The sequence below is a fragment of the Oncorhynchus kisutch genome, linkage group LG4, assembly GCF_002021735.2.
Source record: "Oncorhynchus kisutch isolate 150728-3 linkage group LG4, Okis_V2, whole genome shotgun sequence".
Classification (NCBI taxonomy): domain Eukaryota; kingdom Metazoa; phylum Chordata; class Actinopteri; order Salmoniformes; family Salmonidae; genus Oncorhynchus; species Oncorhynchus kisutch.
This window is the reverse complement of record NC_034177.2, coordinates 35,326,446-35,350,659: the sequence shown is the minus strand read 5'-3', so window position 1 is coordinate 35,350,659 and position 24,214 is coordinate 35,326,446. Positions and strand designations below refer to the sequence as shown.

The 24,214-nt window shown below is 42.8% G+C and overlaps 1 protein-coding gene across 6 annotated transcripts; it reads left to right on the top strand.

Moving 5' to 3' along the window:
• The first annotated feature begins 789 nt into the window (after positions 1 to 789).
• Positions 790 to 22,591, top strand: LOC109889465 (leucine-rich repeat-containing protein 17). 6 transcript variants are annotated; one of them, XM_031822888.1, is made up of 10 exons: positions 824 to 1,067; positions 1,435 to 1,466; positions 1,569 to 1,655; positions 5,550 to 5,814; positions 5,969 to 6,105; positions 6,823 to 7,162; positions 7,344 to 7,570; positions 18,787 to 18,942; positions 20,082 to 20,223; positions 20,369 to 22,591. In XM_031822888.1, the coding sequence occupies exons 4-10, from the start codon at positions 5,687 to 5,689 to the stop codon at positions 20,634 to 20,636; spliced, it is 1,398 nt and encodes a 465-aa protein (XP_031678748.1). In that variant the 5' UTR covers positions 824 to 1,067; positions 1,435 to 1,466; positions 1,569 to 1,655; positions 5,550 to 5,686; the 3' UTR covers positions 20,637 to 22,591. The 6 variants fall into 6 exon arrangements, 5 of the variants coding, with proteins under 5 accessions (XP_031678746.1, XP_031678748.1, XP_031678745.1 ...); XM_031822886.1 differs by lacking the exon at positions 1,435 to 1,466 and having other exon boundaries at positions 790 to 1,067; XM_031822885.1 differs by having other exon boundaries at positions 1,435 to 1,655.
• Positions 22,592 to 24,214: the final 1,623 nt, after the last annotated feature.

Below are 24,214 nucleotides of genomic sequence, written 5' to 3'. Positions count from 1 at the left end.
CCAATCACATGAAATAAGGCCTGTAGCTTGTCACTTAGTCACCCAATCAGATTCCCTGTAAACATCACCCCGGCAATGAGACTCACCACAACGATAGTTGCCAAGACAATCAACGAAAACTTATACACAGATATGGAACATGAGTCGTGGCACACACACTCACAGACCCTCACCATCCACTCTGAACTTGGTGAGGTTGTCCATCTCAGAGATGGACAAAGTCTGAGAGATGGGCCGTGTTCCATAGGGAGATGGCAGACAGAGAGTGATACTTAGAGTCTAGCTCCAACTGGAGGAAACCAGACAGTGACAGGCAGAGGTCCATTAACTCATTCACTCACAAAATACACAGGTAGCCAATGGTGGTTAAAAAATATGGTACTACTCCCTAGAAAGAGAACAACTATTGGCCAGAGCCTAAATTAGTTGTCTGAGACGGCAGCCCGCTGCTATGTACCTGAAACCATCCACTGAGATCTTTAGGGACAAGACACGCGCACGCACCCACTCACACATACACACACACTACATTAGAACATTAGAGAGCAGTGGGGTGAGAGAGGGAGCGGGTGAATATGGACATGTAATTTTCAACAAACAAGTTAGCTGCAACCTTTCTGTCTCTCTCTCGCAGCAAAGTACAACCACTTAACCAGCTAGAAAAATGCTGGCCCTGGTCCTTGTTCATGCTGGAGTACATGTGCATGTGGGTGTGTGTGTTGTAATTTAAAACCAGTGCGTAAGCTGGAGCCCCCTCCTTCTCTCTCTCTCTCTCTCTCTCTCTCCCTTCCTCTCTCCCTCTCTCCCTCTCTCTCTCCCTTTCAGAGCCAGAGAGAGAACCTTTCTCATTCCCCAGGGTCAACATACAGACTTGGAGAGGAGCACACAAACTGACTCCAGTGCAGCCAGGGGGCAGAGAACACAGATGTGTTGGAAAACTGATCTGGATATAGTTAAAGCAGATAGAAGAGGAGACATATGGATCAGAGAGGACCGCAGAAACTGAACTGAGTGCAGCCGGAGAGATTGAGGTGGATGAGCTTGTGGCAGCCCTTCCCTTTGGCCAGGTACTGTAAGCATTTAACAGTGAATCTACCTTCCGACAGCTCCTGGACATACAGACAGAGGGGGTTTAAGATCAATATGTGAACAGTGCTGGGCCACACCTGGCTGTGTGTTAGCTTCATATTCATACTGGATGTTCTGAAGGCACCTCTAAAGATCTATGATTTGTAACAAGTAATTTGACAAGTAATACTCCATAGTATTTATAAAGACAATGTGTTCTTTTATCACAGCTCTGCACCTGCAGCCTGTTATCAGCCTGATTCCACTAATTCAAGTCTTCTCACTTTCTCTGATTTGTGTAGGTGTGGGTTTTGGGGTTATGACAATATATGACTGATTATTTGACTTCTGGTAGTGTTTCCCCAGGTGAACGACCAACGTAGGAGGGCAAGAAAGGGGTGAGCGGGTTGGTGGAGGGATGTGGGGTAGGCAGTCGTAAATTGACTGTGGCATTTGATTGGGAGAAGCTTTTTAACCTGAGTTTAGTCCTTGATAATCAGGAGGAATCCCATAAGAACAGCAGAGGAAGGACGGACAGAGAGAGAGAGGAGGAGAGGAGGGACTACCAGAGAAAGAGGGACGTGTAGGTATGTGTTGACAGCAGCACTGACAGTCAGATGGTTAAAAGTCTTTGGAAATGAACTGAAATAAGACTTTATTTCTGCAGGTTCATTCTTAGCCAGCTCTGTGAAGCAATTTCCAAAAATGTATTCTCTATGAGCTCATAGGTTTTAACAGAAAACAAAGCCTATGGAATTGCTTTCAGGTGTAAAATGTTCTGGAATATAAACACTAATGGAGAGGGTACAAAGACACATGGTCAAGGTCCCTGTTAATCGAAGGCTGTTCGGGTCAGTAGACAGCTTGTTATTTAACGTCTTAATTTTGACATAAAGACCTGAATGGCCTTCCATGCCTTTTGGGTTTGACAGACAAAGCCTGGTTTGGTTTTTCTCTCTCTCTGTTTCTCTCATTCATTGTTTCAGCTTGCCACATTATCTCACTACATAACTGGGCTAACAGTATTGGGCAATCATAACTGGCCTACGGTTGAAGTCGGAAGTTTATATACACCTTAGCCAAATACATTTAAACTCAGTGTTTCACAATTCCTGACATTTAATCCTAGTAAAAAAGTCCCTGTCTTAGGTCAGTTAGGATCACCACTTTATTTTAAGAATGTGAAATGTCAGAATAATAGTAGAGAGAATCATTTATTTCAGCTTTTATTTATTTCATCACATTCCCAGTGGGTCAGAAGTTGACATACACTCAATTAGTATTTGGTAGCATTGCCTTTAAAATTATTAACTTGGGTCAAACACTTCGGGTAGCCTTCCACAAGCTTCCCAAAATAAGTTGGGTGAATTTTGGCTCATTCCTCCTGACAGAGCTGGTGTAACTGAGTCAGGTTTGTAGGCCTCCTTGCTCGCACAGGCTTTTTCAGTTCTGCCCACAACCTTTCTATAGGATTGAGGTCAGGGCTTTGTAATGGCCACTCCAGTACCTTGACTTTGTTGTCCTTAAGCCATTTTGCCACAACTTTGGAAGTATGCTTGGGGTCATTGTCCATTTGGAAGACCCATTTGCGACCAAGCCTTAACTTCCTGACAGATGTCTTGAGATGTTGCTTCAATAAGTCGACATAATTTTCCTGGTCCTATCACATATCACACTCATATAGCATTATAAGACTAAATAAGCATGCATATACTGTTCCTTGCAAAAGTCTTCACCCCCTTGGCATTTGTTAAATTTTGTTGCCTTACAACTTGGAATTAAAATAGGTTTTTGGGGGGTTGTGTATCATTTGATTTAGACAACATTGAAAAAACTGTAAACTTGAGCATGCATAACTATTCACGCCCACCCCACCAAAGTCAATACTTTGTAGAGCTACCTTTTGCAGCAATTACAGCTGCAAGTCTCTTGGGATATGTCTCTATAAGCTTGGCACATCTAGCCACTTGGATTTTTGCCCATTCTTCAAGACAAAACCGCTCCAGCTCCTTTAAGTTGGTTTCCCTCAAGAATTTCCCTGTATTTAGCGGCATCCGTCATTCCTTCAATTCTGACCAGTTTCCCAGTCCCTGCCGATGAAAAACATCCCCACAGCATGGGGATGGTGTTCTCGGGGTGATGAGAGGTGTTGGGTTTGTGCCAGACATAGCATTTTCCTTGATGGCCAAAAAACTCTATTTTTTGTCTCATCTGACCAGAGTACCTTCTTCCATATGTTTGGGGAGTCTCCCACATGCCTTCTGGTGAACACCAAACGTGTTTGCTTATTTTTTCTTTAAAGCAATGTTTTTTTTCTGGCCACTTCCGTAAAGCCCAGCTTTGTGGAGTGTATGGCTTAAGTGGTCCTATGGACATTTCAGCTCCTTCAGGGTTATCTTTGGTATTTTTGTTGCCTCTCTGATTAATGCCCTCTTTGCCTGGTCCGTGAGATTTGGTGGGCCGCCCTCTTTTGGCAGGTTTGTTGTGGTGCCATATTCTTTCAATTTTTGAATAACGGATTTAGTGGTGCTCCGTTGGAGGCTCAAAGTTTCAGATATTTTTTCAACCCAACCCTGATCTGTACTTCTCCACAACTTTGTCCCTGACCTGTTTGGAGAGCTCCTTGTGAATACTTTTGCAAGGCACAGTAGTCCCTTATAACAAACAAGCCCTCAGAGTTCATTAGATGGTTCATAAAAAAAATCAAACAGGGCCACTTAACAAACAACAATATGTACAGTGCCTTTGGAAAGTATTCAGACCCCTTGACTTTCTCCACATGTTGTTACGTTACAGCCCATTCGAAAATGTATAAAATATTTGATTTCTTTCAGCAATCTACAGACAGTACCCTATAATGACAAAGTGAAAACAGGTTTTTATTTTTTATTTTTTAAATGTATTAAAAATGAAAAACATAGATAACTTATTTACATAAGTATTCAGACCCTTTGCTATGGGACTCACAATTGAGCTCTGTTACATCCTGTTTCCATTGATCATCCTTGAGATGTTTCTACAACATGATTAAATTCAGTTGATTGGACATGATTTAGAAAGGCACACACTTGTCTATATCAGCTCCCACAGAGTAAAACCAAGCCATGAGTTCGAAGGAATTGTCCGTAGAGCTCCGAGACAGGATTTTGTCAAGGCACAGATCTGGGGAAGGGTTCCAAAAAATGTGTGCAGCATTGAAGGTCCCCAAGAACACAGTGGCCTCCATCATTCTTAAATGGAAGATGTTTGGAACCACCAAGACTTTTCCTAGAGCTGGCAGCCCGGCCAAACTAAGTAATCGGGGGAGAAGGGCCTTGATCAGGGAGGTAACCAAGAACCCAATGGTATATAAAATGTGTCCCTATTTTTTTACAGTAATGACATGTTATTTAAAGAATGTAGTGTTATCGGTAAAGATGAATGGTGACTGTAAATCACATTATGCGACAAGCAGTTTCCCCCTCCACCCGAGTCCCCATGTGGTACTGATTTCACTGTAGCTTTACAACTAAACAGTATTGGGAAGTATACAACATATGGAATAAAGGAAAAAGGAATGATTCCCTGTAGTCCTCTTAATGTCATGTTGTAGATAATAGTAGTGGTGCTGTATAATCAAGCAATGTCTAGTTTTAATAATCTGACTCCAACTGTCAGTCTGAGTGGTGATGAGCTTCAGAACAGTGGCATTCCCATCAAGGCTAAGCACTTGGATTACAAAGGTGTTTGTACCTGTGCAAAGTTTGCACCCATTATCAAAAGGGAATGAATGAAAAGCATAAACTAAAGATGTTCTTCCTGTTCTACCGTTAATTCCCCCCCTGGAAGATAAGATAAGAGGGTAGTTTGTACCCGTGACAGGATGTTGCCGTTACTCATGTTAATGTTGGAACAGTGGCAGGTTCAGCTCCTGTAGGTTTCTGCATTCACCTCTGAAAGAGGGGGATACAGAAAGAGAGAGCGGTGAGATGGAAAAGCAGCAGAAGGAACATAAGAATGTTTCCAGATGTGTGTGCTTTATTTGAAATAATATACTCAGGAGCAAATACATATAAACACACACCAACAAACAAATCCCTGACTGTGATGAATGTTTACAGGGAGGGACTGGTTTCTGCCATGACTTGTCTCATCAAGTTTTACAAAGCTGTTTTTATCTGGGTAATCTCGCCCACATTGATTTCATGGTTTCAGCTGAATTTACTGTCACGTGTAAGTAAAATAAGCAACTGCTAAATGCAGAAAGAATTACAAACAATATTCGAAATCTTGAAATTTAACCATTGTGTTGCTTTAATGCCATCTGTCAACTTTTTCTCTGTCCCAGTCACTCACACTGTCTGTTTTCTCTCTGTCCCAGTCACTCACACTGTCTGTTTTTCTCTGTCCCAGTCGCTCACACTGTCTGTTTTCTCTGTCCCAGTCACTCACACTGTCTGTTTTCTCTCTTTCCCATTCTCCCTCCCTCTCTCTCTCTGCAGGAACAGCAGCTGAATCCCATTATATCAGACACTGTCAACATGCAATCCTCCACTCCCATTTTCCAGTAAAACCTCCACTCCACCCACTGCTTCGCTCCAGCTATCCCGAGCGAGAGGCAGCCCCAGCTGGGCTGAGGATGCGTAGGACCTCCCCTCTCCTCCTGGCTCTCCTAGTACTCCTGCTGCTCCCACCACCCTCCCAACTGAGGAAGGCAGGCCAGGGAAGGCGGCTCAAAGTAGGCAGACGCCTCCTCAGACGGGACAGGTATGGATGGATTCTAGGTGGTTTCTCTCATTTTATATCTTACTCGTTTGAACCACAATGTTTTATTGATTTTATTAGGTGTTATAAGTAAGTCTATTTAGCTTCAAATATTATATACATTAATTATGCTAAAATGTATTGTTCTCCTCATTAGGGTGAGAGGTCAGGGGCGCCAGGGCAGGTCAGGAGACTCCAGGCATCAGGTCCCTGAATGCTCAGAGTACAGCGACTCTGAAGACCTCTTCGTGGACTGCCAAGGGCGAAAACTTTCCTCCATCCCCACTGCCTCATGTAATTATAATGCGCTGGATTCTAGCTTATTTACTTTATGATTTTACTGCCTATAAAGATCAAATAGGGACAGATTTAGCCTACTCCTGGACAAAACATAACTTTCAATGGGGATTCTTCACTGAACACGGTTTTTAGTCCAGGACTGGATTAATCTAGTATCAGGTCACTGGCGAGGGCCGAGTGTCTTGAAAAGTGCTTACAGTATCTGTCTTTTTGGCGCGCAAAACGTTTTGTGGATGGTACTGCGCTGCGTACAGAACCACCGCGCACTCAACAATTCTGAGCAGTCATTCATTTTGATTCCAGGCCGAGTCCGACACCCGATTCTGGGCCAATTCAATCAGTCCCGGTCCCCCGGGAATCAGTTCCTCATTGCTAACTGGGACAGACTTTACATAGGTTATTTATGCCGATCAATGTATTAGTAGGCTTATGGATTACATTTTTCAAGTTATTCATCCAACCCTGTTTTATTTATTCCATCTAAAAGGAAGGCAGCGAATTTGTATTTATTTATTTTATAAAAATTTCTGCCAATATGAACAAATGTATTTTTTGGCATCAGTGAACACCTTCCTAATATTGAGTCGTCGATAAAGGAGTTTACTTCTGCTGCAACCTTCACTGTAACAAAATATAACACGTTGCGCCTGTGCTTTGCTTGAAAAGTGTTATGGAAATTAAACATAATATCATGATCATTCTTATTGTCAGCCTGGTCACGGGCTCCAGACCACCTCCTGCTGGCCCGTAACCGTATCCGGGCCCTCCACGACGGGGCCTTCTCTGGCTTCGAGGGCCTCAGGAGCCTGGACCTGCAGCAGAACCGGATCTCAGTGTTGGAGGAGGGGGTGTTCCTGGGCCTGATACACCTCACCACCCTTCTGCTGCAGCACAACCGTCTGGGCACGCTCAGCGAGGAGGCTCTCATCCCCATGCCAGCCCTGCGCTACCTGCGTCTCCATGACAACCCCTGGAGCTGCCGCTGCACACTCGACAGTCTGGTTCGCACCCTGCAGGTGCCCAGCAACCGTAACCTGGGGAACCATGCCAGGTGGGTGGGAATAGAATGTGACACAGGGCTCAACAGAGGTGTCCCAAATGACATCTGTGGGCATTGGTCTAAATAAGTGTACTATACTTTATATAATGGACAACAGAAATCTATGTTCTCATCTTCATGTTGCTATAGCACATCCCTGTTTAAAACAAATGCTCTACTGAACACAATCTAGGTGTGCGGAGCCAGTTGGGCTGAGGGGCAGGAAGCTGAGACAGGTGGACCCAGAGCTGCTGTGTGTGGAGCTGGAGCCTCCCAGCGACCCCCCAGACCCGCAGTGGGAGGACCAGAGGGACTCCACATACCCTCTGCAGCCCATCCCCATCAGGGGCAAGCCTGACGCCACCACCTCCTGCCATACCTACCTGTTCCCCACACCCCGACTGGACTGCAGAAGCAGAGGTGAGGTCACAAACTATCAGACCTAACTGGTTCAAATACTTGAGGTGCGCTTTATTTACACTGAACAATAATATAAACACAACATGCAACAATTTCAAAATACAGATATGCATGTGTTGGTCACAGATGCCTTAAAAAATGTAGGGGCGTGGGTCAGAATACCAGTCAGTATCTGGTGTTACCACCATTTGCCTCACGCAGCTTGACACATCTCAAGATGTTGCTTGTGGCCTGTCGAATGTTGTCCAATTCCAATTCAATGGCTGTGCGAAGTTGCTGGATATTGGCGGGAACTGGAACACGCTGTTGTCCTCAATGGGTGACATGTCTGGTGAGTATGCAGGCCATGGAAGAACTGGGACATTTTCAGCTTCCAGGAATTGTGTACAGATCCTTGTGTCATGGGGCCATGCATTATCATGCTGAATCATGAGGTGATTGCGGCTGATGAATGGCACAACAATAGGCCTCTGGATCTTTTTTATTCAGTGTAGCTTGCTTGACCAGCATGTAGGGTGGGTGGTATTTGCACTTTTGGAACTATTCCATTGGTTTCATTGTACCATTTTATCTATCTATGTGTAGGCAGACCTGTTTACAGACTGGTTGCTTTTACGCTAGGAAGCGAAGCAGCAGGAGCATTAACAGTTGGCAGCTGTAGGTTGTGAATATCTTAACCAAATCAGCATGTTTTATCCAACCTTATGTTTGTGTTTCTCTGGAAATTCACTACAGATGTGGATTACCATAATTACATCAATTTACTTTGTCAGAGGGCAGGTTAGAATGAAAACAAGAGAATGTGTACATGTGAGTTTGTGTGTAGAAATTGGTATTTGGTATTTTATTGGTATTTTATTTGGATCCCCATTAGCTGTTGCAAAAGCAGCAGCTACTCTTCCTGGGGGTCCACACAAGACATGAAGCATGACATAATGCAGAACATTAATAGACAACAGCTCAAAGACAGAACTACATAAATACATCAAAAATGAATAAATTATCATTACGAAAGGCACACGTAGCCGACATGTCAATACATATACACAAACTATCTAGGTCAAATAGGGGAGAGGCTTTGTGCCATGAGGTCATTCTGTCCTTGAACAAGGCAGGTCAATTTGTTCTTAACTGACTTGCCTAGTTAAATAAAGGTTAAATACATTTAAAAAAAATAAAAAGGTGTTGCTTTATCTGTTTTTTTTAAGCCAGGTTTCCTGTTAACTTGAGCAATATGAGATGGAACAGAGTTCCATGCAATAATGGCTCTATATAATAGTGTACACTTTTTAAAATTTGTTCTGGATTTGGGGACTGTGAAAAGACCCCTGGTGGCATGTCTGGTGGGGTAAGTGTGTGTGTAAGAGCTGTGTGTAAGTTGACTATGCAGACAATTTGGGATTTTCAACACATTCATGTTTTTTTTTATAAAAAGAAGAAGTGATGCAGTCAGTCTCTCCTCAACTCTTAGCCAAGAGAGACTGGCATGCATAGTATTTATATCAGCCCTCTGATTACAATGAAGAGCAAGACGTAGCGCTCTGTTCTTAGCCAGCTGCAGCTTAACTAGGTCTTTCTTTGCAGCACTTGACCATATGACGAGACAATAACCAAGATAAGATAAAACTAGAACCTGCAGGACTTGCTTTGTGGAGTGTGGTGTCTGCTTTATTACGGACAGACCTCTCTCTATCTTTTCAACCATTGAATCTATACGTTCTAACAATGACCCCAAGCATACTTCCAAAGTTGTGGCAAAATGGCTTAAGGACAACAAAGTCAAGGTACTGGAGTGGCCATTACAAAGCCCTGACCTCAATTCTATAGAAAGGTTGTGGGCAGAACTGAAAAAGCCTGTGCGAGCAAGGAGGCCTACAAACCTGACTCAGTTACACCAGCTCTGTCAGGAGGAATGAGCCAACATTCACCCAACTTATTGTGGGAAGCTTGTGGAAGGCTACCCGAAACATTTGACCCAAGTTAATCATTTTAAAGGCAATGCTACCAAATACTAATTGAGTGTATGTAAACTTCTGACCCACTGGGAATGTGATGAAAGAAATAAAAGCTGAAATAAATTATTCTCTCTACTATTATTCTGACATTTCACATTCTTAAAATAAAGTGGTGATCCTAACTGACCTAAGGCAGGGACATTTTTACTCGGATTAAATGTCAGGAATTGTGAAACACTGAGTTTAAATGTATTTGGCTAAGGTGTATGTAAACTTCTGACTTCAACCGTACGCTAGTTATGATTGCCCAATACTGTTATCCCAGTTATGTAGTGAGATAATGTGGCAAGCTGAAACAATGAATGAGAGAAACAGAGAGAGAGAAAAACCAAACCAGGCTTTGTCTGTCAAACCCAAAAGGCATGGAAGGCCGTTCAGGTCTTTATGTCAAAATTAAGACGTTAAATAACAAGCTGTCTACTGACCCGAACAGCCTTCGATTAACAGGGACCTTGACCATGTGTCTTTGTACCCTCTCCATTAGTGTTTATATTCCAAAACATTTTACACCTGAAAGCAATTCCATAGGCTAGGTTTTCTGTTAAAACCTATGAGCTCATAGAGAATACATTTTTGGAAATTGCTTCACAGAGCTGGCTAAGAATGAACCTGCAGAAATAAAGTCTTATTTCAGTTCATTTCCAAAGACTTTTAACCATCTGACTGTCAGTGCTGCTGTCAACACATACCTACACGTCCCTCTTTCTCTGGTAGTCCCTCCTCTCCTCCTCTCTCTCTCTCTCTCTGTCCGTCCTTCCTCTGCTGTTCTTATGGGATTCCTCCTGATTATCAAGGACTAAACTCAGGTTAAAAAGTTTCTCCCAATCAAATGCCACAGTCAATTTACGACTGCCTACCTCACATCCCTCCACCAACCCGCTCACCCCTTTCTTGCCCTCCTACGTTGGTCGTTCACCTGGGGAAACCCTACCAGAAGTCAAATAATCAGTCATATATTGTCATAACCCCAAAACCCACACCTACACAAATCGGAGAAAGTGAGAAGACTTGAATTAGTGGAATCAGGCTGATAACAGGCTGCAGGTGCAGAGCTGTGATAAAAGAACACATTGTCTTTATAAATACTATGGAGTATTACTTGTCAAATTACTTGTTACAAATCATAGATCTTTAGAGGTGCCTTCAGAACATCCAGTATGAATATGAAGCTAACACACAGCCAGTTGTGGCCCAGCACTGTTCACATATTGATCTTAAACCCCCTCTGTCTGTATGTCCAGGAGCTGTCGGAAGGTAGATTTTGACATTAGAGAAGCTTCCATTTAAGAAAACCCTTTGAGTTCTATTAGATAGATAGCTCTGAATGGCAGAGGTTGATTAAGCAATAAGGCCCGAGGAGGTGCGGTATATGGCCAATATACCACGACTAAGAGCTGTTCTTGGGCACGACGCAACACGGTATATTGGCCATATATCACAAATCCCCAATGTGCCTTATTGCTATTATAAACTGGTTACCAACGTAATTGGAGATGTAAAAATAACTGTTTTGTCGTACCCTTTGTCAGCCAATCAGCATTCAGTGCTCGAACCACCCAGTTTATAAAAAGCCATAACACATACGTTTTTTCAACAACAGGTTATGGTCAATAATATCAAATGCTTGACTGAAATCTAACACTACAGCTCCCACAATCTTCTTATTATCAATTTCTTTCAACCAGTCATCAGTCATTTGTGTCAGTTCAGTACATGTTTAGTGCCCTTCTCTATAAGCATGCTGAAAGTCTGTTGTTAATTTGTTTACAGAGAAATAGCATTGAATTTGGTCAAACAACATTTTTTCGAACAGTTTGCTAAGAGCTGGCAGCAAGCTTATAGGTCTGCTGTTAGAACCAGTAAAGGCCGCTTCACCAGTCTTTAGTAGCGGAATGACTTTGGATTCCCTCCAGGTCTGAGGACAAAGACTTTCCTCTAGGCTCAGTTTAAAGATATAACACATAGGAGTGGCTATAGAGTCAGCTACCATCCTCAGTAGCTTTCCATCTAAGTTGTCAATGACATGTTTGTCATTATTGATCGATAACAATCATTGTCCCACCTCTCCCACAATAACTTTACAAAATTCAAACTTGCAATGATTTTCTTTCATTATTAGTTTTTTATGTATGAATATGATGGCTCACTGTTCATTATTGCCATTTCCTGCCTAAGTTTGCCCACTTTTCCAATGAAGTAATCATTAAAATAATTGGCAACATCAAATGGTGTTGTGATAAATAAGCCATCTGATTAGATGAAAGATTGAGTTGAATTTGTATTTCTGCCCATAATTTCATTTAAAATACTCAAGTTTTTTTTCCATCTTTCTTTATATTATTGATCTTGGCTTCATAATATAGTTTATTCTTCTTTTTTGTTGAGTTTAGTCACAAAATTTCTCGATTTGCAGTAAGTAAGCCAGTCAGATGTACAGCCAGACTTATTAGCCACTCCTTTTGCCCCATCTCTTTCAACCATACAGTTTTTCAATTCCTCATCAATTCATTGAGCCTTAACAGTTCTAACAGTCAGTTTCTTAACAGGTGCATGTTTATCAATAATTGGAAGAAGCAATTTCATAAATTCATCAACTGCAGTGTCTGGATGCTCCTTATTAATCACATCAGACAAACAAATATTTTTAACATTATCCACATAAGAGTCACAGCAAAATATTTTGTATGATCTCTTATATACTATTTTAGAACTTTGGCTTTCCTGAATATAGCCACTATATTGTGATCACTGCAGCCAATGGGTACGGATACAGCTTTAGAACAAAGTTCTGCAGTATTAGAAAAAAATGCTATTGACACATGTGGATTATCTTGTTCCTGCAGTGTTTGTAAACACCCTGGTAGGTTGATTAATAACCTGAACCAGATTACAGGCACTGATTACTGTGAGAAGCTTCCTCTTGAGCAGACAGCTTGATGAAAACCAGTCAATATTCAGGTCCCCAAGAAAGACCTCTCTGTTTACATCACATACACTAACTATCAAGCATTTCACATATATTATTTAGATACTGACTATTTATTTAGATACTGACAGATGTGCCAAGTGAACCTGTAACCACAACACTTCAATAACACTTGACATAAGATCTTCTCTAAGCATTACAGGGATATGGCTCTGAATATATAGAGCAACACCTCCCCCATAAGAATTTCTGTCTCTTCTATATTTGTTATATCCTTGTATTGCTACTGCTGTGTCATCAAATGAAATATCTAAGTGAGTCTCAGAAATGGCTAATATATGAATGTTATCTGATGTTAGCAAGATATTGATTTCATGAACCTTATTTCTAAGGCTACATATATTAATATGGGCTATGTTCAGCCTTTTCCTGGGTAGCTTATCAGAGAGAGACATAATATGGAAAAGAGCAAACAAAGCAAGGAAAAAATAGACATTCAGCAGTCTATTAATCAGTTGGTGTGTGTGTGTGTGTGTGTGTGTGTGTGTGTGTGTGTGTGTGTGTGTGTGTGTGTGTGTGTGTGTGTGTGTGTGTGTGTGTGTGTGTGTGTGTGTGTGTGTGTGTGTGTGCTGCGGGGTTGAGGCTATGAACCCATATGCTTGGCTCCCTCATCCCTTCCAGACTTCTGAGAGGGAGGGTGGACAATGAGCCTGTCATAGTGGATGTAAGCAATGTCCCCGCACGGTCTGGCAGCTTTCATGGCTGAGATAAGTTCTTTCCTCTTCTGGCGCACAGCTTCAGGATGGTCCTGGTTGGCTCTTTACAGAACAGCTATCTTGTCCTTGAACCTCAGAAACTTGACCACTATCGGCCTGGGCATGTCACCTGTGCCGGTGGTGGGTTTTCCAGTCCTGTGGGAACGCTCCTCCTCAATCTTCCTGTGGTCCATCTTCAATTTATCAGTGATCATTTCCCTCACTTTGTCCTCAGACTCCGTCCAGGTCTCATATGGAGATTCTGCAATTCCGTCCACAAGCATGTTATTCCGCCTTGATTGTCCCTCAAGTCTGATTTATCCGTCATTGTTATCATGGATTCACAGACAGAACTGATGTCCTCTCTCAATGATTTACAGATTGCTGTCATCTTGTCGTTCTCCTGTTTCACCTCATCGAGCTGACCCTGGGAGAACTGCAAGCCTGGATCTCAATCCAAGATGGCGTAGCAGTTGGACGTGTGTCTTTGTCTTGTCCCGTGTATATATTTTTCTTCATGTATATTTTGTAGATGTTTTAATCTAATTTTCCATCTACGGACTGAATATACTCTCCTGCAAACCGCCTCACCCAATGTGGTACGGATCTGCTATTTTTATAGTTTAGAACCGGAACCCACTTCAGGAGCTAGCCAGCTAACTAGCTAGTAGTCAGTTAGCCACTGCTAGCGGTCCTCACAATTAACTCGGACATCAGCCAGTCTCAACCCAGTCAATTCCTGCCAGTCTGCACAGCGCGATATCAGCCCAGAGCATATCGGACTGCTTTTTCTCTACCACATCTCCGGATTCCTACCTCAAACTCTGAACCTTTACACCAGATCATTGCAGCTAGCTAGCTGCTATACGAGTGGCTACTCCTGGCTAATGTCTCTGTCCCGAAGCAAGCACCAGTTAGACTGGAGCTAGCCTTGAGCTAGGCCCATCTCCCGGCTAGCCAAAGAGGTCCACCAGTCATTTCTTGGGCTACAATACCTCTTTTGCCAATTGGCCTGGACCCTTTACTGCTGACAGAGCCCCGCCGATCCATCACGACTAGTCTGCCGACGTAACCGTCCGAGGTGGTCTCAACAGCCTCTTCCGGCCCGCTAGCTGTCTGAATCACTGTGTCTCCAGCTCGCCTAGCATAGCAGCAACTACGGAATTGGCTCCCTGACTCGTCTAGTGCTACTCATTGGACCCTATGATCACTCGGCTACACATGCCTCTCCCTAATGTCAGTATGCCTTGTCCATTGCTGTTTTGGTTAGTGATTATTGTCTTATTTCACTGTAGAGCGCTTAGCCTTGCTCAATATGCCTTAAATAGCCCTTTTGTTCCATCCCCTCATCTGGCTTAACTGGTGCCTCTAGAGACAAAACCTCTCTCATCGTCACTTAATGCCTAGGTTTACCTCCACTGTACTCACATCCTACCATACCTTTGTCTGTACATTATGCCTTGAATCTATTCTTCCGTGCCCAGAAATCTGCTCCTTTTACTCTCTGTTCCGAATGCACTAGACGACCAGTTCTTATAGCCTTTAGCCGTACCCTTATCCTACTCTGTTCCTCTGGTGATGTAGAGGTTAAGCCAGGCCCTGCAGCCCCCAGCACCACTCCCATTCCCCAGGCACTCTCATTTGTTGACTTCTGTAACCGTAAAAGCCTTGGCTTCATGCTTATTCACTCTGCCAACCCTGATGTCCTAGCCGTATCTGAATCATGGCTTAGGAAGGCAACCAAAATTCCTGAAATTTCCATCGCTAACTATAACATCTTCCAACAAGATAGTATAAGGGCACAAGGCGAGACACAGATGCAGACATAGGAGGCAGATGATTAGTCCAAGATGTTTATTAACAATCCAAAAGGGGTAGGCAACAGAATGGTCGTGGACAGGCAAAAGGTCAAAACCAGTTCAGAGTTCAAGAGGTACAGAATGGCAGACAGGCTCGATGTCAGGGCAGGCAGAATGGTCAGGCAGGTGGGTATGGAGTCCAGAAAACCAGGCCGAGGTCAAAACTGGGAAGACTAGTAAAGAGAGTAGAACAGCAGGCGCACGGGAAAACGACGCTGGTTGACTTGAACATACAAGACGAACTGACACAGAGAGATAGGAAACACAGGGATAAATTCACCAGGGAAAATAAGCGACACCTGGAGGGGGTAGAGACAATCACAAGGACATGTTAAACAGATCAGGGCGTGACAGATAAAACCGCCTAAGGGGGCGGAGTTGCAATCTACTACAGAGATAGAATTCTGCAGGCTGTCATACTATCCAGGTCTGTGCCCAAACAATTCAAGCTTCTACTTTTAAAAATCCACCTTTCTAGAAACAATTCTTTCACTGTTGCTGCTTGTTATAGACACCCTTCAGGCCCAGCTGTGCCCTGGACACCATACGTGAATTGATTGCCCCCCATCTATCTTCAGAGTTCATACTGTTAGGTGTCCTAAACTGGGATATGCTTAACACCCCGGCTGTCCTACAATCTAAGCTAGATGCCCTCAATCTCACAAAGACAGTACTGTGCAGCTGTCTTCATCGACCCGGGCAATGCTTTCGACTCTGTCAATCACCACATTCTTATCGGAAGACTCAATAGCCTTGGTTTCTCAAATGACTGCCTCGCCTGGTTCACTAACTACTTATCAGACAGAGTTCAGTGTGTCAAATTGGAAGGCCTGTTGTCCGGACCTCTGGGAGTCTCTATGGGGGTGCCACAGGGTTCAATTCTCGGACCAACTCTTTTCTCTGTACATATCAATGATGTCGCTCTTGCTGCTGGTGATTGTCTGATCCACCTCTACACAAATGACACCATTCTGTATACATCTGGCCCTTCTTTGGACACTGTGTTAACAAACCTCCAAACGAGCTTCAATTCCATACAACACTCCTTCCGTGGCCTCCAACTACTTTTAAATGCTAGTAAAACTAAATGCATGCTCTTCAACCGATTGTTGCCCACACCCGCCCGCCCGACTAGCATCACTACTCTGGACGATTCTGACTTAGAATATGTGGACAACTACAAATACCTAGGTATCTGGTTAGACTGTAAACTCTTCTTCCAGACTTACATTAAGCATCTCCAATCCAGAATTAAATCTAGAACCGGCTTCCTATTTTGCAACAAAGCCTCCTTCACTCATCCTGCCAAACATACCCTCGTAAAACTGACTATCCTACCGATACTTGACTTCGGTGGTCATTTACAAAATAGCCTCCAACACTCTACTCAACAAACTGGACGTAGCCTATCACAGTGCCATCCGTTTTGTTACCAAAGCCCCATATACTACCTGTAGCACGCGCTCCAGCTGGTATATTTCACTGGTCATCCCCAAGCCAACACTTCCTTTGGCCACATTTCCTTCCAGTTCTCTGCTGCCAATGACTGGAACGAATTGCAAAAATCACTGAAGTTGGAGTCTTATATCTCACTCTCTAACTTCAAGCATCAGCTGTCAGAGCAGTTTACCGATCCCTGTACACAGCCAATCTGTAAATAGCACACCCAATGACCTCATCCCCATGTTGTTATTTATCCTCTTTCACCCCAGTATCTATCACCCCAGTGTTAATGCTAAATTATTATTTCACCTCTATGTCCTATTTATTGCCTTACCTCCCTACTCTTCTACATTTGCACACACTGTACATATATTTTTCTAATGTGTTATTGACTGTACGTTTGTTTATGTAAACTCTGTGATGTTGTTTTTGTCGCACTGCTTTGCTTTATCTTGGCCAGGTCGCAGTTGTAAATGAGAACCTGTTCTCAACTGGCCTACCTGGTTAAATAAAGGTGAATTAAAATTAAATGAAAATAAAAGCTGTTCTTTAGGTCCTGGACCTCTCTGGTCAGGTCGTCCATTATTTTATTAGTTGAATCCACCAGTATTTGGACAAAACACATGAAGCCATTTTCTTGGTGTTATGACAACTGCTTATAGAACTCTTGTTGATCGTTTAAAAGATCCTTCACCTGTGATAGAGAGACACCACTGTCCTCAACAGTACTCCTGTTGGCTTTGGTCTTTGTCATGGTAGCTAGCAATGTAGGTTACGTTGTTACTCATCGCAGTTCCAGACAGGGCAGGTCACAGGAAAGTCTGAAAACAACAAACAGCAGGGATCTAGACAGCCACAAACCCGGGACAATCCACGGTCCCAGCCACAATGGCTAACCGCGTCACGGGCTGCGTTCAAGCCCTCAAGAACCCTGCTAGCTTGATAGGCAGTTAGCTAGCAGCTAGGCTAGCTGCTTTGTCAAATAGCTCCTCAGACCCGGCCTTGGTCGGCAGGATCACTGGACAGAGAGTAGCAGTCCCAGCAACTGATGCCAACTGCATTGCTGGATCCAAACTAAAATGTTAGCAAGCTACTAATAAACTTTCCAATACACTTTCCAAAACAACAAACCGAGCTCTCCCTCATTCAACAGGAAGTGACGAAAAGAGCTATGTCTTGACGTGGGTTCATGGTTAGACACTATGGCCATGCCTGGTACATGTGTATCTGCGTGTGTATGTTTAGTACTTAGAACCCGTGCTACGAACACAACAGGACAGATGAAAGAAATCACTCCATGTTGTATGTCAGAGAACACGTATCTTTGTGAAAATCTTACTAGACCATGTCACACCACAGGAATGACAACCCCCCATTCCTCTGAGGATTCATACAATTAGAGACAGAGCTGGAGAGAGGGAGATCATGGCTGGCAGGTGTCCTATTTTTCAGTCTCTATCACTCTCTTGGACTTAATCCCACGGTTTTATATAGTCGTGGCCAAAAGTTTTGAGCATGACAGAAATATTAATTTTCACAGTCTGCTGCCTCAGTGTCTTCAGATATTTTTGTCAGATGTTACTATGGAATACTGAAGTATATTTTCCTCTCTCTCTTTATAAGGGATCAGCGATCTATATGCCAAATCAGATTAAAATCAAATCACATTTTATTGGTCACATACACATGTAGCAGATGTTTTTGCGGGTGTAGCGAAATACTTGTGTTTATAGGTCCAACTAATATCTAACAAGCAATATCTAACAGACTACAATCCCTCTGAAACAATAACGTCTTAATTTTATTTGGGAATAAAGTAAACCACTATAAATCCAGGACTGAGCCATTGTCAGGGCACCAGGGGATGCTTTGCACAGGGCAATCAGAGGAGTTTCAAACTGTCCCCCTACCAGTTTTCCATCTGTCCCAAACATTGGAATAAAACAAGCCTATATTTGGGGTTCTGATGGGGTTCGACAGTTGAACTAAGCTCATGAGGCATTTGGAAGTTATATTCTTCAAGAATCAATGGATACATACAATTAATTCACAAGTCCAAAAATGTATGTAGCAATTGCAGATTGCCCCTTTAACTACAGCCATCTTGTTCCATGCCGATCTGTTAGAGGGGAAAGTTTGGAAAAACAATTGCGACAGAGAATGACTATCACCCATAAACTCTCTCTGTTATCTCCCCTATTCCCCTCTCGGTCTCTAGATCTGGCGGAGGTTCCTGCAGACATCCCAGGGGACATGGTTCACATGGACCTGTCCCAAAATACCCTCCGGCGCCTGAAGGCCAGAGACTTTGTGGAGGCCAGAAGCCTAAGGTCACTCAATCTCAGCGACAACAACTTGGAGGACATGGACACAGGTGTGTGTGTAAGTGAGAGAGAGAGATAGTGAGAAAGGGGCAGAGAAACAGAAAGCCTAATTATAATATCAACCTGTTATGAGTGGGAGTCAGACAGGTAGAATATTCCTTAACCAGATCATGGATAAATGAAAACCATATGTTTACTATTCACTGATATCCAGAAGAAACCTATAAAACACAGTTGTGTATCCCATCAGCAGATGAATAACACATGGGAGGTTTGAAGCATTTGCATTGCCAGAGAACTAATTATGTTTGAATCCACAGGACAGTCTTGGAAGTACTTAAAAAGGGAAGAAAATATTATATTGAACTAAAATATAAATCATAACATACAACAATGAAGATTTTACTGAGTTACAGTTCAAATAAGGAAATCAGTTCAAATAAGGAAATCAGTCAATTGAAATAAATTGATTAGGCCCTAATTTATACATTTCACATGACTGGGAATACAGATGGGCATTGGTTGGTCACAGATACCTTAAAATAAATAGGCCTCATGATCTCGTCACGGTATTTCTGTGCAAATTGCCATCGATAAAATGCAATTTTGTTCATTGTCCATAGCACATGCCGGCCCATACCATAACCCCACCACCACCATGGGGCACTCGGTTCACAAAGTTGACATCAGCAATCCGCTCGCGAACACACAACCACAGACCACGTGTGGCTTTGAGGCCAGTTTGACATACTGCCAAATTCTCTAAAACGAATTAACATTCAATTCTCTGGCAACAGCTCTGGTGGACATTCCTGCTGTCAGCATGCCAATTGCACTCTCCCTCAAATCTGTAGCATTGGGTGGTGTGACAAAACTGCACATTTTAGTGGCCTTTTATTGTCCTAAGCACAAGGTGCTCCTGTGTAATGATCATGCTGTTTAATCAGCTTCTTGATATGCCACACCTGTCAGGTGGGTGGATTATCTTGGCAAAGGAGAAATGCTAACTAACAGGGATGTAAACACATTTGTGCAGAAAATTAGAGAAATAAGCTTTTTGTGTGTATGGAACATTTCTGGGATCTTTTTATTTCAGCTCATGAAACATCGGACCAACACTTTACATGTTGCATTTATATTTTTCTTAAGTGTAGTTTGACCTTGATAATCACACTTCTCTGCTTCTCAGCCTCCCTGTCTGGCCTTCTCCACCTCCATGAGTTGGACCTTTCCAACAACAACCTGCACTTCTTCCACTATGGTGTTCTAGAAGACCTCTATTTCCTGTCCCTGCTAAGGTTGGGGGGAAACCCCTGGGTCTGTGACTACAGGTGGGTAGCACTACTTTTAGGTAACTCTAACAACTTATTACAGGTACAATGCATTTGACCGTGAATCATTCAATGTGTCAATGTTTCAAATGGGCCTGTCCCTCATAAATAAACCATGAAATAAATAGATCAATTAATATTTCAGCATCCACTACCTGGTGTACTGGCTACGTCTGCACCCAGGGGTGAGCCACTCTGGCCTGCTGTGCCACTCCCCTCCTGAGCTCAGAGGAAAGAGTGTGGAGGACTATGTTCACTCCTACAACAGAGCCTGCAGCCAGACAGAGCACAGTCAGACGGAATACGGCCAGACAGATCCAGAATTGTGGGTCACATCTATGGAGCTGCAGGAGGAGATGGAACCGGCACATCTGAGAGGACAGCAGAAATACCACGTCACCAGGTTGAATTAACAAACTACCCCAGGATGGAATGACTGACACATTGAACACATTTAAATACGTTGTCTTTTTATAGAGCATTCAAATTAATTCTGTATCAGATGGTAAACTTGAACTTTGTTCAATATTGTTGTTCCTGCTTTGTCCCAAAAAACAAGAAATAACAATCCAAGTAGATATATTGGATTGAGCATATGTGAGAATCCAGAATATAAATGTGGTGTGTATAGACCGTATATAATTTGGGAAAGAAAATGGTATGTACAGTATTAGGATGAGCTATATCTAGAATACAATATATACATACACAGTGAGTAAACAACAGTATATAAAACAGAATATGAGGTGACCAGCATTCAATACATATTTTTGGGGCGGCAGGTAGCCTAGTGGTTAGAGCTTTGGGCCAGTAACCCGAAAGGTTGCTGGATCGAATTGACAAGGTAAAAATCTGTCCTTCTGCCCCTGAACAAGGCAGTTAACCCACTGTTCCTCGGTAGGCCGTCATTGTAAATAAGAATTTGTTCTTAACTGACTTGCCTAGTTAAATAAAAATGGCTCTACATAAATGGGGCATTAGTCTGTAGGCCTTGATGTACTGCAGGTCTACTCAAACCTTTCACCCATACGGTTTATGCCATTTTGCACTCCCATTGTGAGTCAATCTGAAGCCATTTCATTTTGAGAGCACACAGCAGAACAATCTCTCTGCCCCCATTCCTCTTGCTATTTCCCACAATTATATTAAGATTTTGCCTTCAAAAAAAAAATACTGAACAAACTGTCAAAGCATTTAGGAGCCCTGCTCCTTTCCCAAACATAGTCATGGCCCAGGAATATTTATTTGGCAAGATGTTTGATTAAAAAAAAAAAAGGCATAGTAATCTCTGCCAAGAAATACGCCTTTGTGCCATAGCTACTCTGTAACTGCTAGATTCCTACAGAATGGTCCCAGACAAAACAGTCCTGTATAATACTATTATAGGTATGCATTTATTTTATATGACCCATTTCCTAGCATACCCCCACACTAAACATGAACCACTGCTGATTAGTTTCCCTGCGGTTACAACACCCCTGGCCCTACAAATCAAAAACAAGTCACTAAAAATGTCCTTTGCTAGCAGACATAAAACATACAGGGGTACTTGTTATGGGGTAACTGCTTTCAGAAATGGGTCCAATGACACTATCATCCAGAGAACGAGAGAGCCATTCCATCCACATAAACCCAATTCAAAATAAAATAAATTAGAGTGCGCGAACGCTGGAAATAGAATGCATATAGTGTGTGATGACGGCCCATGTACAATTAGCACAAGATGCTGCGCGGTGAAACACCACTTCCCATTCATTTCAATGGGGGGGAGCGGTGAGAACCGGAGAGGTCGTGGGTCCTTTGGGCGGTGCAAAGGTGGCGTGGGAGGCGGTGAAACATAAACTTTTCCCAAATGTATGGAAAGTCAGCAGCGGTGACCAATCATAACGAGTGGCTCCCATGACGAATTTGACACTATTCGACCCAAGGCTGGAGACTTTCTTTAGCAAAGACGGCTGACAAAAATACTAGGATGGAAGCAAATGTAAGTGATTATAACGCCATAACAAATCATGCAAAAAAAGTTAATGTAGAGACAAACGATTATGCATTTTTTTGTCGTAAAGTTTATTTACGAAAATCGCGATTTGACTGTCTAACATTCGCCAGCTAGCTGGCTAGCGTTATGGGTGTTGTGACATGAGTATGAAATTGTCATTCTGGCTGTATGGACTCCTGAAACAACCAACAAACCAGGCTGTCGTCTTGTGAAACAGTGGATGTAAAGAATCTAGCTAGCTAAAGCATTTACTGCACATTTAATGTACAATTGTGTAAGCTTGCCTTGCTGATATTTGCCATGCAATACAGATAGGTTAAATAAAGTAGCTAGTTAACTCATTTCTTGCTTATTGTGCAATGGAGAATTTAAAAAACCTGTATGCCTATGGATGTGTAGCTAGCTATGTAGCTGATCTGTGTATGGACCCTAAAACGTTTGGTATACATATTAGTTCAGAACCTAGCCTATGAACCTTGGGCTCCCAGTCGACCCGAAGGTTATCTTAAGAGCGGGTGAGGTGGCGATGACGGGACTGGGGGTTGGCATCCTCTCTCACATATACGAACATACCTGCAGACGAGAGACAGATGGAGAGATGTTTAAGCCTTGTTTTTTATTCTAACACTGTCAGTTATCAATCATCAGGAGGTGAAATGCAAAACTGACCTTGGATCATTATCTCTATTTCAATGTAAAGCATCTCTTTAATAATACTTCCCGTTGACCTGACCTGAATACGTGCTTGTGGCCTCACCTGGTGTCCACACTAAGTGGCTGCAGAGTACTTTATACTGAAAAACATGCAGACACGAGGACAAACAATATAGCATAGAAATAATGAAGTGTCTTACTGTTCTCCATGGTTGGCCCTCTTGCCTATTCTTTGAAGGTGGAAGGAGCCACAGTTATACACCTGAGCCTGCTTACTGCACAACAATCCGATTGATACATGTGTGTAGGTGTGGGTTATAGGGTGTCTAATTGTTCAAAAAAAAAAATCAATATGGGTGACTTAAAATAACCTGTTTTGTTTTTGTACATATATCACACCCTTACCTACACAGCACCCTCACCTGAGAAGTAGAAATCAAAGGGAGAGAAAATGGGAATTGAAACTGCAGTTGACATAGCTAAGTAAATGGAAGAATACTCTTATTGCAATGTGGATGGGTCTTAAAAGAGCCTTTGGTTGTGCATAGTGTATTCTATGGTGTTGCCAGGGAACAGCACCCTCTTCGAAGAAGTAGGAGGTGAAGATCTCCCGCACACAGATTGCCTCTTGCTGCGTTGTTGGACACCATCCTTGAAACATCCTGCAGAGCAGCAGACTTCTCCTCTGGCACATGGCGGTGAGCTGCAGATCTTCTTCTGGACCTCGTGTTCATCCTCATGAAGTTATGAAGGACATAGGTAGCCTTCACACGCCTGAATTCCTCCAGGAGACAGTCCCAGATGGCCCTGGTCACCCAACCTTGCAGTGCCCTACACGGTAACTGTAGGTCATTGTTTTGAAATATTCACCAGTTATCTGTAGGAAAATGGAAGATAAAAATCTAATAATGACATTACATCACCAGGTAATTGTGGATTACTAAAGTATAATATCCCTTATAACAAATCTGTCCTCTAGCGTCAACAGTGTAATCGCACGTAAAATTAGTAGTATATTTTTCTCCAGTCTACACGGAGCAATGCTGGTAAAAAGATACCTTGCGTGGGTCATTTGTACAAAGGAAATTAAGCCGAAACCACACCATCAACGGGGTCAAAATTGCGTGGAGAGTAGTGTCAATTCACATACACCATGTAGCGTATGCCAACCTAATTGTTATGAGAATCCATAATAAACAGTTGTATTTATGTTCTCTATGTAGCCCACATTATGTGTTCCTTTTGACTCACCTTATAGGGGGGGGGGGGGGGGGGGGGGGGAAACTCAACATTTCAACTAATTTCCAGCAATTCTAAAATATTTAAAAATACACTAAC